The sequence below is a fragment of the Nothobranchius furzeri genome, chromosome 10 (genome assembly GCF_043380555.1).
Source record: "Nothobranchius furzeri strain GRZ-AD chromosome 10, NfurGRZ-RIMD1, whole genome shotgun sequence".
NCBI lineage: Eukaryota > Metazoa > Chordata > Actinopteri > Cyprinodontiformes > Nothobranchiidae > Nothobranchius > Nothobranchius furzeri.
In genome coordinates, this window is record NC_091750.1 from 66568576 (window position 1) to 66595274 (window position 26699).

At 41.5% G+C, this 26699-nt stretch overlaps 1 protein-coding gene across 5 annotated transcripts in view; it reads left to right on the forward strand.

Annotated features, from left to right (window-relative positions):
• The window catches only part of mtmr4 (myotubularin related protein 4), a 109082-nt gene extending 82704 nt beyond the window's left edge, over positions 1–26378 (forward strand). For 3 of the 5 annotated variants that reach the window (XM_070555921.1, XM_070555922.1, XM_070555923.1), the window contains 18 exons: positions 4537–4626; positions 9998–10114; positions 11136–11165; positions 11605–11687; positions 13494–13660; positions 13745–13841; positions 15744–15857; positions 15940–16130; positions 20640–20768; positions 20959–21070; positions 22689–22884; positions 22991–23176; positions 23295–23465; positions 23603–23757; positions 23888–25271; positions 25349–25459; positions 25619–25707; positions 25975–26378. In XM_070555921.1, coding sequence (XP_070412022.1) covers positions 4537–4626; positions 9998–10114; positions 11136–11165; positions 11605–11687; positions 13494–13660; positions 13745–13841; positions 15744–15857; positions 15940–16130; positions 20640–20768; positions 20959–21070; positions 22689–22884; positions 22991–23176; positions 23295–23465; positions 23603–23757; positions 23888–25271; positions 25349–25459; positions 25619–25707; positions 25975–26152 — 3600 coding nt within the window. In that variant the 3' untranslated portion in view covers positions 26153–26378. The remainder of the gene's footprint in view (positions 1–4536; positions 4627–9997; positions 10115–11135; positions 11166–11604; positions 11688–13493; positions 13661–13744; positions 13842–15743; positions 15858–15939; positions 16131–20639; positions 20769–20958; positions 21071–22688; positions 22885–22990; positions 23177–23294; positions 23466–23602; positions 23758–23887; positions 25272–25348; positions 25460–25618; positions 25708–25974) is intronic. The other 2 variants (XM_015961800.3, XM_015961798.3) reach the window with 1 other exon arrangement.
• The last annotated feature ends 321 nt before the right edge of the window (positions 26379–26699 follow it).

The following is a 26699-nucleotide window of genomic DNA, read 5'->3' on the forward strand; positions in this document are numbered from 1 at the left end:
GTTAATGAGACAATTATGTTTATTTTTTTTACTTCCTTTGTGTCATTTAGAACTATAACAGCAAGCAAACAGAAAAGTGGTAAATAACTGCACTCCCTCTAGTGATGGAGGCATACTGTCGTAATAAGTGTAGTAAGTGCCCACTGCTGTAAAACACAGACGAGTGCCAACACCAGATATTATAATGTATTTATCTACTTATCAACTTACTATGTATGACTCGTCTTTGCTCATCATCTAGATTCTAGAATCTTCTGGCGCTAATCTGTAACAGATCATAGCCATGAAACTAACAGAGCAGGGGAAGGAGTCTCATTTTTGTTCATAAAAAATGGCCTGCAGTACCCAAATTTGACCACAGGATGTCTTTCTTACTACATTCGTACATATTTGCACCTTCAAGTGTTTGTTTAATATCATGTTTCACATTATATAAATAATTATAAAGATCTAAATTGGGAGAGAAAATAATTCATAACATTCCTCTAATAATAATTTTAAGATTTAATGATTAGCAGCATGGGCGGACGTTGGTAGCAGTTGACTGTAATGAAAGCTAATATTCAAAAACAGATGCCTGCAAATGTTAAAATACTGTCTTCTTTTCCTTGTTAGAAATGTTTCCGGATGAAATGATCTCATTTTAGATTATGTGTTATTATACTTACAAGGTTTATAGAGGGAGAAACCATCTTGGAATAAAAAACTTACTGCAGGATTTCCTGTCCCTGTTCTCTCCCTGCAGACATTACAGTGATGCAGCATTTTGTCAAAGTCCCTGTTTTAATTTCACCTTGAGTGCATCTGTGACAGTAAAAACAGGAGTTTATTGTGAATATAAGGGCATCATTTGAAGCTGATGATGCCATCAGTAATGCCAGACAGCAGTTAGCGCTGAAGCATGTTTTAGTCATGTCAAGTTTTAGCGCTGTCATAGAAGAATTATTGTATGCATGTTTTCTTTAGAGATATTCCATTTGTGTAGTGGATCATCACTTTAATTTGTCTAACACATAATCTACACACATAACACAATAATAATCAGCAGTTCAGTGGTAAGTGTAGTAGAATAATCTAAGTCAAAGCATCCAAAATATTGTATTTTTATTCTTTGTTTTATTTAACCTTCATTTATCCAGATGAGTCGATTGAGAACTCATTCTCATTTACGACGACGATCTGGCCAAAAGGCAGCAGCAACAGACTCGTAGTTAACTTTACATCAAAGAAAAACAGGTAAGATAAAAAAAAATACAAGATAAACATAAGATAAAACAATTAGACATAAAGACAGTAGATTGTTCTCATTTTCAGTATGTACAAGTCATCAAAACACTTAAAACACTGAGTAATCAATAGAAGGCACATTCATCAGAAACTATTGATTGCAATGAATTAGTGAAGGTAGACAATGGAATGTAAGTAGTGAGCTTCAGTGATTTTTTTCAGCTCATTCCAGTCGTTGGAAGCAGCAAACTGGAATGAGGAGAGGCCAAAAAAGGTGCGAGCTTTGGAAATAACCATAGAGATTAAGTTACTGGAAAGTAAATTGAGCTGGTTGTTGGGAGTGATGAGTAATGAGCGAAGATATGACTGTGTTCTACCGATGATTGTTTTGTAAATGAACTGATACCAATGTAACAACCTGCAGGAATGGAGTGATGGCCAGTTAACGAGAGAGTACAGATTACAATGATGAGTAGTGAAAGGGCACCAGCAATGAAATGGTTTGCTGAGTGATAAATGGCATCGAGTTTATGAATAAGTTTTTTGGAAGCAGTCCTATAAATGATGTCACCGTAATCTAAGATGGGAAGGATTGTCATTTTGAACAAGGTTTGCTTTGCAGAATGAGTATAGGATGACCTGTTGCAGTATAGAAACCCAATTCTTGACTTGACTTTAAAAGTAATGAATTAATGTGAATGTCAAATGAAAGTTTGCTGTCAAGCCAAATACCCAGCTATAGGGCTGCAACAAATAATTATTTGAATCACTGATGAATCGGATGGGGTCTCTACTCTATTGATCGGATTAAACGCAAAAATTTAAAATTTCTATGGAAACAATTTTTTTTCCTTCCTTTACTTTAACAACAGAACATTGTTGTGATCTGTTTGTTAACAGTTGTTAATTATTAAAATAAAATTAGTTAAATAAAAAATAAACATCCTGGATCTGTTTCTACACTTTCTTTATTGAAGTATCAGGTCGATACTCTGCATCCGCAGATTCTCAAAATCAAATGATTTGGACTCGAGTGCAAAAAAAACCTGATCAGGAAAAAAAAACTTTTTTTTTCATTTTTCAAATTTAAACATTGCTAGGGAAACATTTATTCTCCTTCCTTTACTTTAAAAACAGAACATGATTAGAAACCTGTTCAATAGCATGCAAAATAACATGGTATCACCTAAATATATCCATAATTAAAATATGACCAGTAAACTTTAATGTGTTTCATTAACATGTTCATTAGTAAGCTACTGGAAATGCTAATAATATTTCATTTCTACTGCTTAAAATGTAACTGTGACATATTTATTATGTACGGGTTAACAATAATCCAGTTTAAATTATGTTAACAGATAGACACGTTTGTGAATTTAATGCTACACTGGCTTGCCGTATTCCTTCAGTTGTGTTGGTATTCTTAGTTTCACAACCATCGTGTTCTTTCTGAACCCACTTGATCGTGAGCCTGCTACCTGCTAGCATTAGCTAATCTGCTTGTAGTTACACTTTTGATACCACATTTTGGACTGTTTCTGCCTCCGTGTCTTTGCTGGTTTCTCTGCTTTCCTCTACAGCACATTATGTGCCCGTAAAAGACCTCTTCCTTACACAATAATTACACGTGCAACATATATGTGTATCTCGTTCTGATGTGCCTTGGTCTGCTCTGCTGCTGCATCAGATGAGTTGTGCGCATTGACTGTTATATAAAGGTTGCACAACACGAAAAAAAGTTGCACAACATAACGAATCGATGACGAAAAGCGTTGCCAACGCCATTCTTCATCGAATTTTATCGAGTCGTTGTTGCAGCCCTACCCAGATATTTATAAGAACTGACAAGTTGTAGTTCTGTACCATCCAGGGAAACAATGCTAGGGTGGAAAGTGCTTGTAGTAAGTTATGGTTGAAGATCTTGTACATTGTTTTACTTGTGTTTAAATGAAGATGATTGTTAGAGAAGGCATGTTGAAGACAATTAAAGTTGTGCTGCAAGGAGGACAAAGCTGTTTTCAAAGAAGAACTGCATGAATATAAAATGGTGTCATCCACATATAAATGTATATGAGAACTGTCAACAGCATGAACAATGTTATCAATATAGATTTAGAATAAGGTTGGGCCCAGTTTCGACCCTTGAGGAACGCCCATAGATAGGGATAGAGAAGCCGATTAGTAACTCTCTGTTCTCACTGTTTGTGTACGGCCTAAGATATAACTTCCAAACCATGCCACGGATGCCTGAGAAAGTCCTATATGTTTGAGCATGCTAAGGAAGATGTTATGATCCACAGAGCCAAAGGCTCTCCAGCGGTCAACGGGCAATCAGGCGGGGTACACCCTGGACAGAGAGCCAGTCCATCGCAGGGCAACAGAGAGACACACAGGACAAACAATCATGCACTCATACACTCACACCTAAGGACAATTTAGACAGACCAATCAACCTAACAGTCATGTTTTTGGACTGTGGGAGGAAGCCGGAGTACCCGGAGAGAACCCACACATGCACAGGGAGAACATGCAAACTCCATGCAGAAAGATCCCAGGCTGGGAAGCAAACCCAGGACCTTCTCGCTGTAAGGCAACAACTCTAGCCACTGCGCAGCCCACTTGAGAGCTCCAACAAACTGAATTCGACTTACGTTAAATGCTTGTAATAATAGTTTGAGTTTGAGATTCATTAGAATTGATGAGCATAAATGGCATGAACGTGTCCTTCAGTTTCATGACTCTTTTTGTACTGAAGAATGACCTGATGATTGTTTATTCAGTCTGAGTCAGTCACCAGTGCCCTTAGCTACAAGGGCAGCTTTGATCGGCCTCTTTTGTCTCTCCGCCTTTCTCTCCTTACAGTACTGCAGTCTAAATTTAGCAGCCCATCCATTAGAAATAGATGAGGACCTCTTAATGCGTTATTGGCTTTTTAGGAACATTTCTGGTTGCAGGTGAATTGCTATTTAAATTTCACATTCATCAAAATATTTGTTTTTAAAACCAGTGTGAATTATTAAAAAATACTAAGTGCTTTAGTCATTGTTTGCACACGACTGCAGCACAAACGCAGGAAGTGTCTGGTCTTGTGTGAGTATTTTTAAAAGCACATACCATAAAATATGCCATACTTTCCCCTTGTTTGGTACAGAGCTGTTTGGTTAAAGGTCTTGCCTCACAAAGTCCAATGTTACTAATACATGAGAGGCTAATTGCACAGATAAATGCCAAATTCAACCACAGTGGATACTAGCTTCATCTGTGACTGTTGGATTGAGGGATTCTGTGTGTGTTTATATCAACCAGGGTGAAGAGGGGCCTCCCAGTCTGGAGTACATCAAGGCAAAGGACTTGTTCCCCCAGAAGGAACTGGTGAAGGAAGATGAAAGTCTGCAGGTGAGCCGAACAGTTTGTGTCAACCTTTTAAAATCCTGTATTCTCAAACATCCAGTAACACGTCTGTGGAATCTAGCAATGTACTGATTAAAAAGACACATTCCTAAATTCTTAGATTGTTCACTTGTGTTCAATATTTAACTACAAGGTTCCTCTGAAACGCCCTCTGAGATTCAATCGTGGGTGGAAAGGCATGTGGGGATTGCTGCGATGTTGCAGCAGGAGTAAGAACTTGACAGATTTACAGCCTCACATCAAGTAGAGAGGATTTTTTTATCCCTCACAGTATCCAGCCCAAGAAAATTGTTTATGCAGTTTGATAAAGACAATATTTGTATGAATGCAGCTGCTGGCCCTGCTGATAAGACGTATTTCTACTAAACTCTTAAACGTGGTTCATGTTTTTTTTAGACAGTAATTCTGATCTGGGCTGTTTCAGATAAGGCTTTTATTTATGGAGCATTTTAATAAAAATTAAATACATGCTTGAAGGTAAAGCTTTGAGGTGTTGAAGCAGCTATGTGTTTTCCTATTAGGACCAAAAGCAGGTTAGTACAAACACCAACTGAAACAAACAGATTTATTATTTTCCTTTGTTAAATAGCAGCTTGTAAAACATTTGCCACTTTTTGTCTGCGAGTTGTTGCTGACAGTTGTAGAGCCTTTACGTGGCATGAGACATGCTGATGTGATCCTTGCCCATCCTCAACCCAGGTGTTGTTTTCATTAAATCTAAATTAGAACCAAATTATACCATGGACTACCCCAAAGTTACACTGAGCACAACGCCTTTTTTGTTTTTAAATCAATTGCACTCTTTATTTTATCACATAATTATCTAAAAGCTTCAATTTGTGTTATTTGTCTTAAGTTTTTGAGTACAACATTAAGAATTGATGTTGGTATGAGAGAAATTTAAACCAACCAGTTGTTAGCTAGCATAGCATAGCATAGTTTATTTACATAGCACATTTAAAACGCAGCATGGGAGCTGCCCAAAGTGCTGCACAGGCTAAAACAAAACACAACCATTCGAAAGAACTAAAACAGAGGATAAAAATCCCAATCAAAAGCAGATAAACCATGATGAATTCTAAGAACACATTAAAACAATGATACAATAAAACACTAAAACGAGTCACTGTCTAAAAGCCAAAGCATAAAAGTGGGTCTTTAAATGAGATTTGAAAACCGCCAGAGATGGAGCCTGCCGAACTCCAATGGGCAACGAGTTCCACAGCTTTGGGGCAGCATGGACAAATGCTCGTTCACCCCGCGATTTGAATCGCATCCGCGAAGTGCACAGCAGCAAAAGGTCAGCCGACCTCAACTTGCGCGTGGGCACATATGGAGTGAGCAGTTCAGAGAGATAGGGAGGTGCTAGGTCATTGAGAGCTTTAAATACAAAGGTCAGTAACTTAAACTGCACTCTGAAAATGACAGGGAGCCAGTGAAGATGTGCCAGGACAGGGGTAATATGGCTACGTCGGTGTGTACTCGTCAAGAACCTGGCAGCAGGGTTCTGGACGATCTGCAGCCGATTCAGGGCGGATACTGGAACACCAACGAGGAGGGCGTTTGCATAGTCCAAGCGAGAGGTAATGAAGGCATGGATGACTGACTCCAAATGCCTCCGTTTCAGGATTCGTCTGAGGCGAGTAAGGCGGCGAAGCTAATAAAAGCAAGACCTCACTACGGAGTTTATCTGTGGGGCCTTTGTGAGTCCAGCGTCCAGCTTGACCCCGAGACTTGAAGTTGAGCTTCTGATGATTGGACTTTTAACAACGCATAATAAATCTAAATTTCACATTTTCCAAATGGAGAAAAGAATCATTAGAAATTGTCTATTTTTCTATGCGAGATAAAAAGTAGGTGTTTTGTTTGAACAGTAATAGCTTTAGTTGAAATATTAATAATATAATTTGCAGTTCATATTAAGTCAGAAAGAATAAAAACAAAAAAAATACTCGCCATTTTGGTGGTACTGCGGTGTTCACGTACCGCGTGCGTGAGACAACTAGTGGGACTTTAATGCGGCCCAGAACAGATATATTAGTGCCCTGAGACGACTCTTGTCGTGATTTGGCGCTAAAATAAATAAACTTGAACTGAACTGAACAGATATGACTCCAGACCATGTGGTTTGAGAGATTGAAAAGTTTCACACCTGTAATGCTGCTTGTTGTTTCTGTTGGAGACTTTTTGAGTATTACATTAAATGGTGCTCTTCTTCTACAATAGCAAAGTGAGAAGCACTTGTGAAGCTGTTACTGGATGAAGATTCAGAACAATGATGGTCTGATTTAGCTCTTTCCTTTGTGGCTGCGTTCAGGCTTCCTGATGCTTAATGGAGCAAATCATGTGTTTATGGAGAACTTGACAAAAGAAAGATGGAGGGTGGAGGCATCCGCCCAGCCGCAGGTCATTCTCCAGTGTTTTGTGGGTTTCAACCAAAGCATGTTTCCGCTTGAATTGAAATGACAATCAGTCTAACGCTTTTATTTTGTAAAGGGCCATTCTTTAACCCTTAGAGGTCCCTTGAACTGTTTTTTTTTGTGCGAGGGTCCCCAGTGTAACCCCCAGAGGGTTAAAAGGTTTCCAGTCAAGACGAGTACAAAGATTGAGATCCGTTTGAAGCAGGTGCTTTATAAATGAACTCATTGCAATAATTCTATAAATGATGTATTTGCCGTCTCACTCCAGTCACACATTTAATCTCTGTTTTAGTTTTTTCCTGTCTTATATTTGATGTCTCTAGCCACACCTTTTTCTCCAAGCAAACTGCAGTCTTTCCCTGCCTCACAACGCTTAAACCTCGCTGCCTCTCCTCTTGTGTGTTTGCAGACCATTGTACACACTCAGAGATGTGCGTGCATGCTCCGACATGCAAGCTGCTTGAAGCGGAAGTCACGACTTGCTATTCGCGGGTCTTTCTGCTCCCTCCCCCTCCCCTCCCCGATTCTCTTTTTCATGTTTCTGCTGCTGAAGGCTTCACAGAGGAAACGTCACACAGCATCTTCAGCTGCACCGGCTGGCTGCTCATGACTCATGCGGCCACTTTTAGAGCCCAGCTTGTTTAATGCAGTGCCCAGTCTGGACAGCCTGTTAACTATGATAGTCTCAGTAGGACATGTTGGGTATCTCCCACAGCAGAAAGGAGCACCTGTACAATCTCATTCTGATCATATCTGCTGCTGTCGAGGTGGTATTAACACAAGCTTTTGCTAAATTTGCCCTGAAATTTAAAAAAGCATTTATATGTGCTTTTCTTTTTAATTAGCCTCTTTTTGTTCAGCTCTGCTTTTTTGTGGGCTTTTTTAATCTTCCATTTTTAAAAGTTGCCGTTTATTTTCGTTAAAGCATGGCACATGCTGTTAATGAATTTTAAAAATAATATATCTAAGTTGATTTTGCTGTGCCAGGATGAGGCCTGGTACTTATTTTTGCCTCTGATGTCTGAGTATAGTGCTCCAGTTCCCAGGTTGAGCTGTGCTTGTGTCTTATTTGGACTGAGGATTTGATTTTAAATTGAGAGGAGCAGCTGCATGTGCAGTGTTGGCTAGAGTAAAAGACAATATTTCACACTGACCAAGGATGAAATAGTATTAGAAAATTACATCAAGTTTGTTAAATTCATCAGTTATATATATTGACAGCATTAAAAATGTGTAGCAAATGGGCATAAAACACTCTTTCACACAAACACAAATAAGAGAAAGTAAGGTTTACTTACCTTATATAGGGATTCACAAAGAAACCACATCAAAATTAAAACAAGATCAATAAACTAAGAAAAAAATATTTTAAATGCAAGTGAATAAAATAAAGATAATTACAAACAATAAAGATCAGATAGTAGTGGGTATTGTTCAACAGTAAGGTTGTACATTGTCTACTTTAATTTTTTGAGTGAAGACGAGACTGTGGTATTTAATGTTATGAGAGTACTTGGCGTGTCTGACTGGGGCCTGTGTTGTTAAAGGACTGAAGGAAGTTGTAAGAAAAGGTGGCATTTTGGACTCATTCAACCTAACAGCCTCATTATTATTTTAGCTGTTGTATTAAATAAATTATAAATGATGGTGAAATAAATTTATCAAGCAGGGCAAGAGTCAAACTGATTTAAAAAATGTATTTGAAGAATCATTTGAGGCTAAATAATTAGCAGACCTTTCGTTGGCTTGAAAGTGACATATTTTCTTAAATTCACTACCTCTTTTTACTAGCCAATCAGATCCTGTGTGTGACCTCACTTCACTACGGATCCTTGTTGTTTCCAATCTGCCTGGTTGCTCTGCCTCATCTACTCGCTGCATGCACGGGTGGAGAGCTTGCTCTGCGTGAGTCAGCAATACATGCTCGTGTTGTCTCTAGGCAACGCTGTTGTCCTCCCTACCACCACCTAAACAAGTTCTGAGAGGCCATTTGTGGTTCTCGGTGACGCCCAGCATTTTAATCAGTCAGAACAAAAAATAAAAAAGCTGTGTAGTGACATTTGCCTTGAAGGTAAGTGAGAAGCTGAAGACGGAGAAGTCAAAAGCTTCACTTTATCTCCACTAACAAAAACTTTAGAAGTTGGCAGACTTAACCGTTTCTCATTTACTCACTGTGCTTTAAAGGTAATTCTTCACTTCGAGTTTAAATATAAAAAATAAAATAAATATCGACCTCCCTTGGAAACCAATTACATTAATGCAGGGGTCTTGCTGCAGCCAAGACCAGAAACTTGGCTGTGACTGTAATTAAATGGCTACAATAAGATTGTTAATGGAAAGTCGTGAGATCCCTCCCTCAGTCCTGTCTCTTCATCCAGCCACCAGTGATGACTGTAAAACCTCTGGATTCTTCTAACTGGCCGACTAAACATGGACGCTGGCATTAATGTGACTTGTAGTGATTGATGTGTCGTTTTCCTTAAAAGATGTGCAGCAGCACTAATTGTATATGCATTTGTGAGTGATCATAAAGAAGTGTAGTAAACAAAGAGATCTGCGGAGATGTTTTCAGTGACCCCCTTCCTAAAAATGGGACTAGAGTGAGTTGGTGTCTACTTGGAGATGGATGAAAAATGTGCAGTGTCGGCTGAAATGGTGCTAAATTCTTACGCACCTCATTTTTGCAACAAGCTCTCTCTGTGGCTGGGTACATCAGTCAAGATTTGTTTTTCTGTCGAGCAAATTTACTTTACGTAATTATGGATCCGGTTTTCTTTTTTCCGTTTACCTTCATGTTTTTTGTTTTCAATCAGCTCTCCATTTCCTCCTAAAATGTTCTTATTTTCCACACTTGCTTAAGTGTCTGAATCCCATTAGAAAATTGTGGAGCAACTTTTCCAATAATCCAACCTTAACAGATTTTTGTCTCTCCACAGGTGCCATTCCCAGTTCTTCAGGGGGAGGGGGTGGAATATCTTGGCCGTGCAGATGAAGCCATCATTGCCATTTCCAATTACAGGCTCCACATCAAGTTCAAGGACTCTGTCGTCAACGTGAGTGCACGTTTCATGCTTTAAATTTACTGGAAAACAAACTTTTCTGTAGCTTTGGTTGAAATGGCACAAGTGTTTGAGTGGTTCCTGCTGCTGCCATGCCACGCCACTGCAGAGGCCAATCGGAGACGAGAGGAGGGGTTGTTAGTTGCCTCTCCTCTTTACTCTTTCCCTCATATCACTTTTGTAAACTCAAAACTTTGCTTATTAGGAAAACAAGCCTGTGAGAATTTTAGTCAAGATACTTATAAAAGTAGTTTTAGTCGCATTTCTTCATATTTGGGACTAAGGTATGTGCATCAGGCTTACACCACTGAAGTCACAGAGTCTCTGAAGGAGAGAGGCTTAATGTGAGATCCTAGCACCGAGCTCGGCCCCTGCTGGCGCTGAAGTCCACCTGCGCTCCTGCTGACGTCAGCCTTCACTCCAACACAAACAGGCATATTGTTTGCATTTAGTGGCAGTGAAATTCCTCCTTCTTCCCCAAAATCCTTTCACTTTTTCCTGTGGGATTTGGTTTTTGGAAAGAATGACAGGAATTTAAAAAGCAGAAGGAAAGAAATCCTGATCACCTGGATGTTTAAGTCTGAGTGGAGAAGAAGGGGAAGTAAGTCATCGGGTTTAAATGTCGTCGGCTCAGATTCCACATACAGCTGAGGGCTCCTGCCTTGACTTTAGCTGTAAAGATGCACTATGTATGAATGTCAGCAAGCCACAACCTCTCACCTACAACTCTCTACACAACTTGCCCCTTACTTCTAAGCTGTTTTCCTGCCCTTTGCCCTGTCTGTTTGTCTTTCTCTCCGTGATTTCCATTTGCTTTGGGCATGAGTTGCAAGTATGTGTGATTCACGGTTATCTTTCATCCTGCACTCTTAGGTGTTTATTTTTCCCTTTTAACTCTTCATTTCCCTTTTTACGTCTTAATTTACTTTTAGGTTTAATTTTCTTTTCTCCATTTCCTCCTGTCATGTCCTCCCCCCCTTCTTTGTGTTGGCTCCATGGTATCATTGTGCTTTAGACCTACCCTGGTGTGGACAATGAGATTTCTGTGAGTACCCGGTGATTAAACATCACACTCTACCACAGTCCAGACGGCATTGTGCTTCAGCTCCTCTTCACTACATGGTTAACAAGCATGTCACTATTATTAAGCAGGAATGTGACAATGACTTAGTTTTCTGATTGTTGAACTGGGGTTACCCAGAGAAATGGCAATTATAAAGATGCTGCAAATGAATATGGGTCCAAAAGTGTGTCAGTCTTTGCAAAAACAAGAGAATGCATTAAATTTAGAGCTGTGATTTAGGCTCATAAGAGGCCAAGAGGGGTATTCTCCTTTCAAACTGTGTTTAAAGTCTCCCTTTGTGTAGCTAGTCGGGACGCAGACTGTGCTGTGCTGGACTGGAGGGTGATGGTCTCAGATGTGCTTTCTGCTGTGTCAGCAGATCATCATGCTGATTATGAATGCTCTCTGTCTCCCTCTACAGGTGCCGCTCAGACTGATAGAAAGTGTGGAAAGCAGGGATATGTTCCAGCTGCACATAATCTGCAAAGACTCGAAAGTTGTCAGGTGGGAAGAGGAGCTAGGTTTATTGATTTTGGTGTTTATTTTCATATACAGTGCAAAAATTCAATTTTCTTAAGTAATTTACCACAGTTCACCAAGCTTTACTTCTAAATATTTTATACAAGAATATCTTTAGAAACTCTTATTAGTTTTAATGTATGTATGTCGATGGTTTTAATTCAATATCTTGGCCCTGCGCAATAGCCCCGCCCCCTCCTGGGTGAAAATGATTCAGCTCCTGTTTGCTAATAAAAAGATGTTAAGTGTCAAAAAGTGTTGCCTTCATGACAAGTAGCTGATCAACAATATACAGATTTCTAAAAAAAAAAACTTTAGGAGGTATCTGCAGAACCTTTATTTTTACCTCTCCCAGTACAAAGTGGAGCCGAACAGAGAAAATCTGTGACAGCAGTGAAACCACGGTTACTGAAGTTCATTTCTGTTTGTTATACTCTTGTAAGGATCAATGCTTTCTATCAGTTGTCATTCTATCTCAGACTAAAAATAAACAAATCCGAGAAAGGCAGTGTGGTTCTGATGACTGATGGTTCTTTCCACCATCTAAAATAGTTCCAGTTGCAGCAAGTCTGTTATCCACAGAAACTCCCAGAAAGACCAAAGCTTTCAACCAAGACCAACGCTTCAGCTGAGCTTATTGCGTAGTTTTGATACTCGGAATAAGAATTTATTTTAGTATTTACTTTATCTTCTTGTTATTTACTGCAACATCACCATAAGACATTTCATTTGTGTCCCTTTTAGTTTCATAATTAATCAGATGCCAAAAGAAAATTGCAAGTTTCTCTGTACAGAATTAAAGGTGAATGGTTTTATTCATGTTTGACTGTGTAAAAATGAGAATTTCTGCTTTACTGTCACTGTAGAAATGGCATCTTGCATCCTACAACACTTCTACTCACCTTTCTCTCGCTGTCATGTTGTTTACTATTATAGTCTGTAAGTAACAAAGAATGCATGAATGCAACTTGCAGCAAACTGTTTTTGAGCTCATTAGAAGGCTTTACCTTGTTTGCAGGTTACAGTTTGGGCCATTAGATGTCGCTATAATAAACTTGACAAGTTTAAGTTCAGTGTAGTCGTTTTTATTGGTGTATTTTTTATTAGATTTCACTGTGACTCCTAATTTTTCCCAGAACATATGGAAGAAAATGTACATTAAACTAAAAAGGGTTTAAGGGAGAAATTAGTATAATTATCTGTAAAGTTGTATAAACAGTGGGGACTTTAGACAGTCTGAACAGCCAGTCCCATACTTCCTTATGGGAATGGGTCTGAGAACTCTTCTATTCAAATAACCTCACCACCTAAGAATTCCAACCGAGCCAATCAGTGCTGAGCAGCGTACACACACACACACACACACACACACACCGCAACGCTGGGTTTCTCATAAACAACGAAGACTGAAGCGGCGTTTACTGCGGCTCTTTCCTCTGTTCTAAATGACTTGAACATGTCTTTAAAACCACCACAACAAGAAGTACTAAAAATCGTTTTTCTAAAGAAAAATGTTTGCATCATTGCCAGACGCCATTTTTGACTACAGCTAAAAGAAAACTACAGTACAGTCAGCATATCCGCCTTTTTTTTTTGACTGGTTATTTTTGAGCTGGCTCGTCCCACCCCTCATGTGCCTCTCTGGCTCTTGAGTATCCAGACTAGTTATCTGTGTAGAAATAAACAGAGGACGAGTTTGGCTGGCCAGGCTAGACTTGAGATGCTTTTGGTGCTGTAGCTCTGCAGGTCTATGTTTATTATGGATGTCTTTAAATGTAATAATTTTTACAGATGCCACTTTGCAACATTCAAGCAGTGCCAGGAGTGGGTGAAGCGTCTGAACCGGGCTATAGCCCACCCGTCTCGGTTAGAGGACTTATTTGCCCTGGCCTATCATGCGTGGTGTCTTGGAGGCAATGTAGATGACGAAGACCAGCATGTTCATCTGTGTCGCCCAGGTTTGCATCCCACAACACGATGATGTTGAGCTACCTGTTTTTATTTTATTTTTTTAATAAACCAATTGTTTTCTGTCCGAGCAGGCGATCACGTGCGCTACAGAATGGAAATGGAGGTCAGGAGAATGGGCTTCGACACACAAAATGTCTGGAGGGTGTCTGACATCAACTGCAACTACAAGTATGTCACATTAACAGAGTAATGGTATAAAGTACTTAAGCTGCGCTGCCGCTAACAGTTGCAAAATGTCCTTTTGTGCTTTTTTTTTATTTTATTTTATTTTTTTGTGATAGATATGAAATTTTTGGGCCGCTGCTGACATAAATTCTTCTAAAATCAGCAGATTTTGTACAGAATGAAAATGATTAAAGCTGAATTTACATTATTATGTACACACAACACACACATTTATGGTTCTGCGATGATTCATTCACTGTTCACATGTCTAAACAATTACACCTCACCCTCTGAAACAGGCAAACAAATGGAGACAAGATATAAAAAATATCTGTTAATATCGGCCTGGCTTTATTTATCAAACCCATATCGATATGTTAAACAATGACTAACATCGGCCGATACAGATATTGATGCCGATATATTGTCCATCTCTTTTTTTTGTGTGTGTGTGATCTAAACTCTAAACACAGGAGATTGTGTGAAGAAAAGTTTGTGATTAATCATCGGTAGAATGTCCTTTCAGCTGAAGCTGTTTCACTCTTTATGAACACGTGTACTTGATCAGGTCAGGTGTTTAATCCTTGGTTATTTATCAGTAAGCAATTGCCTATTGTCAAAGACAATCTGAAAGTTCCTTCATTGTAGAGGTACATCCAAAGATTACTGTCTGAGAGTTTCTTTGTAATCCCTCCAGTGGTTCATGAGATTTGTGTTGACAAACGGAGATGACTCTAGCCGTTACAGGGGCTGTATCATGCTATTTTACACCTTCCAGAGCAATGGTAGGCACATCATATGATAAAATATTACCGTTGGTACTATTGAGTTGTAATTTTTGATGAAATATTAGTTATTTTCGAGATGCATTACTTCTACACAATATAGTACACAACTGCAGACCCAGAGACAACAGAATCATGCCATCATGTCCAACTCAGCCCCCCTCCCAACCAGCTTGCTAGGCAGGCGAGACGATTTGCAGCTTAGACAGAAAAATGCATGCATGAAGCCACAAACCACTTAGGGGGTGTTTTTCCTGAGGAAGTAACAATATAAAACAACCAACTGTGTTGAATAATTAGATTAAAAATAAAAACAATTATTATTATTAGTAGTAGTAGTAACCAGGGATGTGTATTGGTGAAATTCTGGCAATACGATACATATCATGATACAGGTGAGACGATACGATGTATCACGATATATTGCGATACATTCAGTCAGACGTTACAAGCATTTTTTTTTTTACTGAATTTTTTGTAAGAATGTTCAATAAACAGTCCAAACTGATACGTAACATGTTTAACATGAGGTATCTGAACCATGATGGAGGGTTTTACATTTCAATGGTGGAAACAAAACCCATTGCACACTGCTGCCAACTAGCGGGTGGCAATTGAATTGCACAAAACGAAAAGAAAATAAACAAATGTTTGCATGTTAGTTTTTTCAAGAATTAGATACACGGCTTTTGAATATCGATGTAATAATAGCAGGAAAAAATATCACGATATATTGCCATATCGATATTTTCTTACATCCCTAGTAGTAACACAACCGTTTCCAAAGACTAAGCATAAACAGATAATTCAGTCGGTGCATCGTGTCTCCTTTGTGATCCTGCAATAAAAAGGTCAGTCTTCCTGAAGATCACATCCTGCTGAGAGAGACGGACACACAGGACAACTGACTAATTACACAAACAGCCACCTGCTGAGGTCCATGACTCAGCTTAATGTTTTACTTTCCTCACACAGCCCGTCTCTCAGCAGGTGAATAGGAACTGAAGATGTATCATGGGAGAGTTACTGAGGAGATCAGAGACAGATGGAGTGGCAGTGATGCGGAGATTGGTTTTCTGTCAGAGCAGCATTAAAAATAAACTCTCACCTTCTCCACTAGGTTGTGTTCCAGCTACCCGCAGAAGCTTCTGGTTCCAATATGGATCACAGATAAGGAGCTGGAGAGTGTGGCTTCCTTCAGGTCCTGGAAGAGGATACCTGTGGTGGTCTACAGGTGCGGTTTCCAGACTCATGGTGGGCTGAGCATCAGCCTTTTGTAGTATGGATCTTAGAATTGAATCTAGCTTGTTTTTCAGGCACCAAAAGAATGGAGCCGTGATTGCTCGTTGCAGCCAGCCTGAGATCAGCTGGTGGGGCTGGAGAAACACAGATGATGAGTACCTGGTCACGTCCATAGCTAAGGCATGTCACATGGACACCGGAGCCAAAGGAACAACAGTCAACCGACAGCGAGGGGACGCCCCAGACCCTTCTGACAGTGATTTTGGTAAAGTTGCTGTTCTTAAGATATTGGTCAGACTCTGCATGAAAACTGTTGAAATTCAGTGTAACTACACTTTACCATATGCACCTCAAAAAAATATTCTGGTAAGATGTCGACTGAATATTAAAAATATATATGTATGGAGTTATATCAGTATATACACAGTGGTAATACTGGCAGCTCATTGTTTTATTGTTCTGGAGGTTATTGGATTATTTAGAGAGCCTAAGTTACGCCCGTCTACTTCCGGACCCTGGTTCCCCAGGAGAACAAAAAAGGAATGCAAGGGGCTGAAAGGCAATTTTCTAATTCCGCTTGTTATGTGCCATGGATTTCACATATGATGTTCGTGAATTTTAAAGACGCATGTTGATACCAAGAAAGCGCTTATTTTTGAACAGGGGGAAATGCCATTTTAGGTTAGGACTACAAATACGCTTCACAAAAGTGACATCATCAAACCAAACAGAGAGAAAAACAGAGGGAAAATGGCTGTGAGATCAGTGAACTTCAGATCCTTCCTTCAGGAGGAAAGAACCAACCACCAAGTAGCAGCTACGCTGGGGGAGAAGAGATTTAAACTTTTACAAGCTGATCAATCTCAAAGTATGTCACTGACGTGGTCAAAACACCCGTCATTACTTTTCATTTAAAGAGGTATAACATATGTGTGATCCAGAAAATAGCTCTTTTAGCCCCATTGACTTGCATTAATGTTTTTCTAGGGATGTCCCGATCAGGTTTTTTTTGCCCTCGAGTCCGAGTCATTTGATTTTGAGAATCTGTCGATACCGAGTCCCGATCCGATACTTTCGATACATAATAAAAAATAAAGAAACGGAAGAAACAGTTCCAGAATGTTCCTTATTTTTTATTTAATTACATTTTTATTTTAACAACAGATCACTTCTGTGAGGTAGCTTGAACAATCAAGTAACAAATAACATAAATTCTTCACTTTTGGTCTTTATTACAAATATAAAAAGTCTAACATAACAACAGATAGCACTTCAACTTAAAATACCTGGCAGGGGTCTATTTTGCCTCGGCCCCCAAAATGCTTAGATACGTCCCTGGGCATGGGTCGGAGTTTTGAAGATGATCTGAATCGTATCAACTATATAAATACTACATGCTGATAGATTATTGCTTTATATAGATACAAACGTGTAGTGGGATAAATCTACCTACATTTTATTTTGTTAAGAACTTTGTTTTGTTTTCTTGGTTTTTATTTTTCTATCTTCCTGTCCTGTCTGTCTCTGATCTTCCTGCATCTCCCAGTCCTCCAGAAAAACTCCTGCCTGCTTCCTTCTTTTTCACTTCACAAGTAACTTTTTAACTAGCCGATCAAGTTGATCTATTGACCGCAAAAAAAGCGGAGTGTGTTCTGCGCTGCCCGGCTGCGCCAGTGACGAGTGCTGCAGCGCGAGCGCGTCCACACGTCATGCTCAAATACAGACGGAACTTACCAGAGAGAAAATGAACGGACACGAACGACTGTGTGTTAATTATATATTTTTGGTGACGCCACTTAGAAACTTAGAAAATGTTACTGTGGCCGTGTGCAGAACGCAGCTGGAGTTCATGAATAATCAGCGGTCTGCCTGCTGCTCTGCTCAAAAGGATCCCCGCTACGCTGAGTCCATATAAATAATATAATAAAGGTAGAAACTGGATCTTTTCTGTGCTCCTTCTGGGTGTGTAAGTTAAGGGCATCAGGGGAGCCTGGCAACCTTTAAGGAGAACCAAGTTGCTCTCCTGTAATTTGAACCCAGCATCCAACTCCGGATCGGGGCTTGAATCGGGAAGTAAAGCCCAAGTCCCGATCAGTCTGAAACCACGTGTTCGGGGCAGATTTCCGATCATGTGATCGGATCGGGACATCCCTAATTTTTTCGTTCTTCTGGGGACCCCTGAGCCGACCAGAAAGAGAGGAGACTTAGGCTCCCTATTGGGACAGTATGATGGAGCTAAGACCTATAGTCATCTAAGAACTCATCAGCAGCAAGCTCCCGGTAGAAGCACTACGAGAAAATTTAACATTCAACAAAGTAAACAAATGGTACCAATTTCTGAAGATGTACAGAATTCCCCTTGGTGTCCATATTGACTTGCCGGCCTTCTGAGTCAGTCTCAAACACGTCTGCACCTCCAGCTGGTCGGAATTTGGTTAAACGTCTCATCGTTGTATCCAAAAGGGAAAAAAGTGACTGACTATCAGAGGTTTCAGAAGCTGCATCTGACTAATGTTTAATTGGCTGAACGTAGGACTTACGGAAGGTACGGTACCACGTTGACGCAGCAAATTTTGATTGGTCCAAACACTTCAGGGAAAATGTTTGTATTGCCAAAGGAAATGTAAAATTTAAAACAAAATATCAACTGATAAACTAAGACCTTCAGCAGCTCTTGGTTTTGATGTAACGGGCCAAATTAAAATAAAATAACTTTATTGAACAAGTGGCAAACATTTTGAATTAATGGATTTCTATATTTACATCAGAATTGTCAAATATACAGAAGAAATTCCACATTTATACAAATGGAAATGGATTCTAATTAAATAAATACATTTAAAAATTTTCACCTATAAGGACTCTTGTGCCTTTTGTGTAGTTTCACATAATTTACAAAATAAAGACAATATGATTTATTAACAAATTACAGCTATAAAAACATTTAGGCAATAAGAAACAAGAATTTATTAACAAAACTACTAAACTTTTTCAAAAATGTATGCGTGAAAGCCGGTTGGTGTGTCTATACTGTGACATCATTGGCAAGCGCAATGCCCTAAGCCAGTCTGGCAGCCCGAGCAGATCCGGTACCTACACCGCCACTGTTCCCGGCAGGATGTCATCAGCTGGTTTGGGCTCAGATCGGAAGCTATCTTTTATTTTGAGTGCTATTTAAAAACACGGGATTTTCTTCCAAATCCAGCTGTGAAAATTCAAAAACCTTTTTCAGCTGAGGTTTTAATACTGTTTTACACATCCCATTCTTACATGAAGACCTCGTGTCTGGAGTTTGTGCATCACGAGTAAATAATTAAAGCTTAATATATTGTCTCCATTTTTTAAATATAATGGTTTCTGATTTAATAATGAATTTAATTTACAGCGCCCTTTATAGCAGGAGATCTCAAAGGGCTACAGGCAAGCAAAAAACATGACTTTAAAACAAGCAGTTCAGGAATAAATAATAAAAGGTTAAAAACCACAGCCAAGTGCCAGTTTAATTCACTAACAAAATCCTACCCAACAGTCTTACGCAACATGTTTAAAGCATTACCAAATACATGTTCTGCTTTTCCCTCCTACTGGTTGAAAGCAGAATTACAGCTGTCATGAACCTGTCGTAGACCGTGCTAATGGGCCTACACTAACATGAACCACCTGATACTAAATAAGCCACAATAATATTACTTAAAAGTCCAGTAGCAACAAAGCCAGGTCACAATCAGTCTGTGATTTCATAGCCTTCTTCAGCTTCGAGTGAGTGTAGGCCACGCTAATGTTCACTCTGGTTTTATGTCTTTGCTTTGCCTACAAAAACATCACTTGCTTACTTATACTTCCACGCTCAGTCATGATGTTGACAGTCGAGGAACTGAAAAAGCGAACTGCTAGTCATATTAGCTACCAGCACACTAAACAGCTACTGCTATAAAGCCGGTAGAGCGCTTTCCACTGGTACCGACCTGAACCACAAAACTGTGAAGTGCAGTTTCTGGTCAGCAGAGTGCTGCAGAGGGCTGCTCAATGTGAAGCTGCTCAAGTCCTCAAGAACCACTGACACTAGTTAGAAAGCAATAACTTAAACTGTTTAAAATGCTTAAGTATTGCTTTAAGCTTTGATTCGATGTTGCATGAAGGCAAAGAAGAAATTTTCAGAAATAGGCATTAAGACAGGCAGCAAAAATAAGCTGCTTTAACCCACTAAAACATAAACATTTTAGCAGAAAACACTCGGTCTGTGCGTTTACTTTATTGAAGCAGAAGCCACATTCTATTTTTATTTATCTGTTTCATTAATAGAAGTCAAAATGTGTTCCATTTTCTTTATTTTGAATTTGTTTATTTCTTTTAGTCTCATTCAGCAGCATCACCAGTTTTTACTAGAGCATTTATTTATCATTTTGTATTTTTGGTCCTTTTGTTGACGATCTGCGGTGTTAGAAAAGAAATCTGTTCGGGTTATGGAAAGTTTCAGAATGAGATCTGGTCACAAACAACCCCACATCCTTTTTTAATGCGATTTTCACTTTTTGGCAATGACACCACATGTCAAAGTGTGAAGAGCTGAAAGCGGTTTAAGACTTTTTCAGACACATGTGCAGAGTGTTCAGTGAGCAATCACTCACCATCAGTCCAACAACAATATTAGCAGACCTCCAGCAGTCGTCATCAGGAAGAAATATTGACTTTCAGTTGCTTACATATAGTTTTTAGTCTGTGTCCACATCACTTTGCTGATTCTTGATTTCTGTCCTGCTGTCTCTTTCCTCAGACTCGTCTCTGGCAGGTGTTTCTGGTAGTGACGACAGCTCGGTACCACAAAAGCTGCTGATCCTTGACGCTCGCTCCTACACTGCTGCAGTGGCTAACAGAGCCAAGGGTGGAGGCTGTGAATGCGAGGGTTAGTGTGATCAAACGTTTATGAAATCTTTTCAATTAAGTAGTTGTTGACTTTTGTTTTCTAGTTTCAAACACCATCTCCAGTGCTTCAAACTTGATTGATGGTCACCCCAGCTGTAATTTAAAGATGGGCTGAATGCTGTTGGTATCCTACAGAGTTTGACCTACATCTGAGTTGTTTTTGTGTTTAGAGTACTACCCGAACTGTGAGGTGATGTTCATGGGGATGGCCAACATCCATGCCATCCGCAACAGCTTCCAGGGTCTGAGGGCTGTCTGCAGTCAGATCCCAGATCCCGGAAAGTAAGTCGATCTCTTTAGCGCCCCCCCCCCCCCCCCCCCCCCCGGTCTTTTTTTGATGCATGCAGTAAAATAACACCAGACTAAAATGACCATCTCAGTGACTGCGTTTGTTTTTCAATGAGTTTTCTGCTACTGAGAGGATAAATATAAACTACCCGAGCGATCCCAGCAGCTAGAGTGTTGCAGGTTATTTTTAGGCTTTTTGTTGTGATTGAGGTGTGTAGTGATACAGAAGTAGGTCAGAGGCTCCCTGTGTTCGATTATATCTGTTTTTAAACTGTTGCTAAGTGACCTTAGAGTAACAAGAATTGATATGTGGGAACTTTACTACAAGAACGACAGTCTCTGAGGGTTGCTCACTACTCGCTGTGGTAACTACAGCTAGAAAAATAACCTACTGCTGTGACCTTTGCTCAAGCATGATTAAAAAAATCTGATGAATTTCAGAATGAAAGATGCTCGGTGTTTTAAAATCACATTTTGTTAGTCAGAAACTTAACAGAGTACGTTTCAGCTTGGACTGTATTTAATGCGACATTCTGAGCCTGATCCATTTAGCGAGCATTCACAAAACAAAGTGATGATCATCTAAAACTGTTTTTATTGAAAATAATTTGCACATTTATGTTAAAACTACAATGGAAAATATGCAAAACTAGCTAGCTTCAAACAATTATTTCAAACCTCTTAACATTCAAACATAGTGTAGCTGTAAATATATTGTGGAGATTAGAAAAATTAATGAAGTGTTTTTATTTTATTTTATTTTATTGCATTTGTCCCAACACCAACAATTGGACCGTCCGGTTGTCTCTCACCAAACTACTGCACTTCCGCAGTTTGCAACAGTTAGCAGTCACCGGTGGTGTGAGAGGTTCTCCGCTCAATAATATCAGAACAGGAAAAACAGCTGGCTGCCACCACTTCAACTTCAGGACAAACTACACAGTTTAAAGTTACAGGCAACACAAGATATTTGGACGTAGAAAACAGAAATTACATGAGTATTTTAAAAAATGAAATCATTGCTTTTTAACTCATTCACTGCCAATGACGACTAAAGTCATCATTTGCATTTTTTTTACTGTTTGAGCATCGGAACGAGTCCCCGCGCTGAGAGAGCAAACATCTCAGCCCTGAAGCCGATCTTCATCCGCATACGTCACAGATCACATGATCAGGAAGCAGACCATCCATGTGTTAGGAGATCGTTTTGGGCCGTTCCTGTAAAAAAAAGTGAGGCGCAAACCGGAAAAGCGTCTGCCGATCACAATTCAACAACGGATTATGAAAGAATGGATAACGCTCGAAACGCGCGGCTTCTTCCTGATGTAAGAGGCGAGTCTCCGCTTTGTTTTGGTTGGTTTGGCATCGACATCATGCTAGCGCGCAACGTTCTGTCACTCTTAAAAAAACAGTAAAAACGGTGAGAAACGGCTGGCAGCGAATGAGTTAATGAAAAAAGTCTGAATGAAAATAATCGTAGACATTAATGTTAAGCTTATTTGTTTAAATCCATTGTGGTTTGCTGCATTGATCAGCGCGCTCTACAAAGATCACCCCCCAGCAGACAAAAATACGTCTGTCAGTTGTGTCATTTGAGTTTTTGTGTTTGCAGCTGGCTTTCTGCTCTTGAAAGCACCCGCTGGCTGCAGCACCTGTCCGTCATGTTGAAGGCAGCCACTCTGGTGAGTTCGGCTGTGGAGTGGGAGGGCCGGCCTGTCCTGATACATTGCTCTGATGGGTGGGACCGCACGCCCCAGATAGCAGCCCTCGCCAAGATTCTGTTGGACCCCTACTATAGGACCTTAGAGGTAAGGGTTTTCCTGGCTTTACCAGCACAGATGTTTGGATTTCAGTGGGATGTTAGCAATATTTAGACCACTGAAATCGTCACGGTTGACTTCATGTCGTCCACAGGGCTTCCAGGTGCTTGTGGAAACAGAGTGGTTGGATTATGGCCATAAGTTTGGAGACCGATGTGGCCACCAGGAGAACACGGACGACGTCAGCGAGCAGTGTCCCGTCTTCCTGCAGTGGCTCGATTGTGTTCACCAGCTGCTCAAACAGTTTCCCTGCCTGTTTGAGTTCAATGAAGCCTTCCTGGTGGGTGGCGGTTCTGGTGATTCATATGTTCTCTGTGGCCGTTTCTCCCACAAACCTTAGAATACCGATCACGTGATGAGGAGAGGGACGTAATGGTGAATCTTCTCGTCCTGTCCAGGTCAAGTTGGTGCAGCACACGTACTCATGTCTCTACGGCACGTTCCTGTGCAACAATGCTCGTGAGAGGGAGGCTAAGAACATCTATAAACGCACATGCTCGGTGTGGTCCTTCCTCCGTGCGGGAAACAAGAACTTCCAGAACTTTCTCTACGTACCCGGTCATGAAGTGGTGAGAACAGAACTCGTTTTAACAGCAGCTGATAGGTTGACAGGAATCATCTGATCAAAGGTTTTCACACATCGCTGACGGCATCATTACTCAGTTTTGAACTCCTGACAGTGTCCTTGTCGCTCGTCCTTTGCCAGGTGCTGCAGCCTGTCTGCCATACGCGAGCACTCCAGCTGTGGACAGCTGTTTACCTACCCACTTCTTCTCCCTGCACTGCAGTGGATGAATCTGTTGATCTCTACTGGCCTCCCTGTGTGGTGGGAGACGAGCTTACCTCCCGCTCTCTGGACAGGTACGTCTGCATGTTGCATCAGCCTAGCAGTAGGATTCAGAGTTCTGTTGTTTGGCCGCCACCTAGAGTCCAAATCTGTCATTTCTACATGTGTAAAAACTAAAATGAAACGTGTGCCTTTGATGTCCAGACTTCCCAAGACTCGCTCCATGGACAACCTGCTGTCAGCACTGGAGAACGGGCCACCTCTGACACGAACCTCCAGTGACCCGAATCTCAATAAGCACTGCCCGGAGGGTCGCTCTCCTCTGGAGCCCTCGGCTGTTGTGGGCCACACGTCTGCAGATGGTTTTGAGGAGAACAGGACTAACTTGCGGGAGGAGGACCAATCAAATGATCATAGTCCTACGATAAACTCTGAAGACTCGCCAGAGAGCTCTGAAGACCACCTGAAGGAGCCTTGTCTCACCACGCAGCCTCTGCCATCTCCCCCACTTCCTGTTGGTATGGCTGCTACTCTTACATCCTCACACACTGCCTGTCCCACTCCAGCCCTCCATCAGACTGCAACCCCACCACCCTTACCTCCCCCTGAAGCAGAGAGCCCCACGCCCCCTCCCCATGAATCCGATCCCTGCTTGCCTCTCCCCTGCAAGAACACTCACCCTGCAGCCAACGTGTTGTCCCCTCTGCTGAATGGTGACACTGATGGACCAACAAACAGCTTCCCAGAACCTGCCAGCCTGCTGGCTCTGAAGCAGCAGATGGTTCCACTGGAGGACTCCACTGAGACTCTCACAGATGAGGGAGAGCTTCCTCCCACCTTACCTTCTGCTGCAATCCAGCAGCTTCCCCAGAATCGTTTTACTGACGAGGAGCATGTTCATCCCCAGAAAGAAGAAGATATGAGAACGGATGTGGTTAAAGGAAGCGCAGTCGCAGTGCTGGCAGCTTCTTCAGACTGTCCCCAGGTATCCACTCATCACATAGGCTCCCAGAGCCAGGTCTCTGAACTGGCCCTGCTTGGCTCTCACTGGGACAGTGTCCAGGGTCTGGTCCAGTCAGCCTGCAGCCACACTAGTGTCATCCGAGCCCTGCAACCCAACATATACCAAGGTCGCCGGCTTGCCAGTAGACTCTTGCGTATGCAGGGTTTCGCCACTGCCTCTGGAGCCCAGTGCTGCCGCCGGGAGGCCCTGTGCTGTCCCAGCAGCACTCAGCAGGCTGGGATGGTGCTAGCAGCCAGAACTGCAGGCTACAATGGCCTGTGTGCCCCAGCTGTCGCTGCTCTCAGCAGCTTTTCACTGGCAGGCCATCAGTTCCTGCCCATAACTTATTCCTCACCCCCCACCTCCAGCTCCCCACCCCCAACCCAGGCCCCAGCTTACCTCGACGACGACGGGCTGCCAGTGCCGATGGACGCGGTGCAGCAAAGACTGCGTCAGATCGAAGCTGGTTACAAGCAGGAGGTGGAGATGCTGCGGCAGCAGGTGCGACAGCTGCAGATGAGACTGGAGAGTAAACAGTACGAGACCCCTCCCTCTGAACCGGATATCGACTACGAAGATGACATTGTGAGTAACTAAGCCACAAAACAAAGTGTTTGGTTTTCTAAATAGTTCTAAAAAGGCTCTTGTGGTGTCTCCTGCAGACGTGTCTGCGGGAGTCGGACAACAGCAATGAGGAGGACTCTCTGTCCACTCATAGTGAGGACCGCCTGTCTGAAGGCAGCTGGGACCGAGTGGAGCGCAGAGACACGGAGGTCAGCAGCTCTTACCCATCTCTCTCTCTCTAACACGACACCCCGCTGGACAACCGCACCTCCTTAATATCTGCTCTGTGTGTGTGTGTGTGTGTGTGTGTGTGTGTGTGTGTGTGTGTGTGTGTGTGTGTGTGTGTGTGTGTGTGTGTGTGTGTGTAGGTCACGAGGTGGGTGCCTGACCACATGGCCTCCCATTGCTTCAACTGTGACTGTGAGTTCTGGATAGCCAAGAGACGTCACCACTGCAGGTGAGCTTCATTAACTTTACAAATCCGCTTATACCCACAGTTATCCTGATGACTGGAAATGAATTAGCCAATCTGACAGATTAACTCATTATCGCTAAGTGCTAATTTACATTAGCGTTATCTTTATGTGGAAGACATACTTTAAAAATCTGATTTTTTTAAGTAAAACTGAAAGAAAAATTTTGATCAATTCAGCAGGGCTGTTAGAGGCAAAAAGAGGACTTTCATTTAACCGTAATGTCATTTTCCTCTACTCTGTTCCTTCAGGAATTGTGGTAATGTGTTCTGTAAAGACTGTTGTCACCTGAAGCTGCCCATCCCGGACCAGCAGCTGTACGACCCGGTGTTGGTGTGCAACACGTGTTACGACCTGCTCCTAGAGTCCCGCACACGTGAGATCCGCAGCCAGCAGCTCAAGAAGGCGATCGCCACAGCGTCCAGCTGAGAGAAGAGCAGTGAAGCGTGGTCAGCCCCCGCTCTGTCCTGCTTGTTTCAGACCGATGAGCTGAGTGCGGTTTGTTGCGACCTCAACCTGCTGTCGTTCGGCGGAGGAGGGGGCGACGAGGATGGAGTGTTTCTCTTTGCGAGGCTCCATTTTTAAACAGACGCCATGAGACTGGAAGGGGACGAGTTGGGAGCATGTTAGCACGTGTAGAGTAGGTGATTTCAGAGGAAGGAAGGCAGTTCATGCAGAACAGCCCCTTTCTGTTTGGACATTTCTCAGCCTGGAGTGCTGCAGCGTCCTGCTGCCCCACATGGCTCAGTCCTCCTAACAGTGTCCCTCTCTGAGACACATCTCCAACCTGTCCACCCACCTATGTTCCTCAACAGTTGCACTGTCCTGCTCTTCAGAGGACAATCGCTCTCCCCTCCACGCACCGGGGACTTTGAAACCTTCACCATCTCTACTGGAGGCTTTCATCTTTAAAAGAGAGAAAAAAAGAGCAGTTGCTGCTACAGTATTTAAAAGTCTAATTTTGTATTCTTATTTT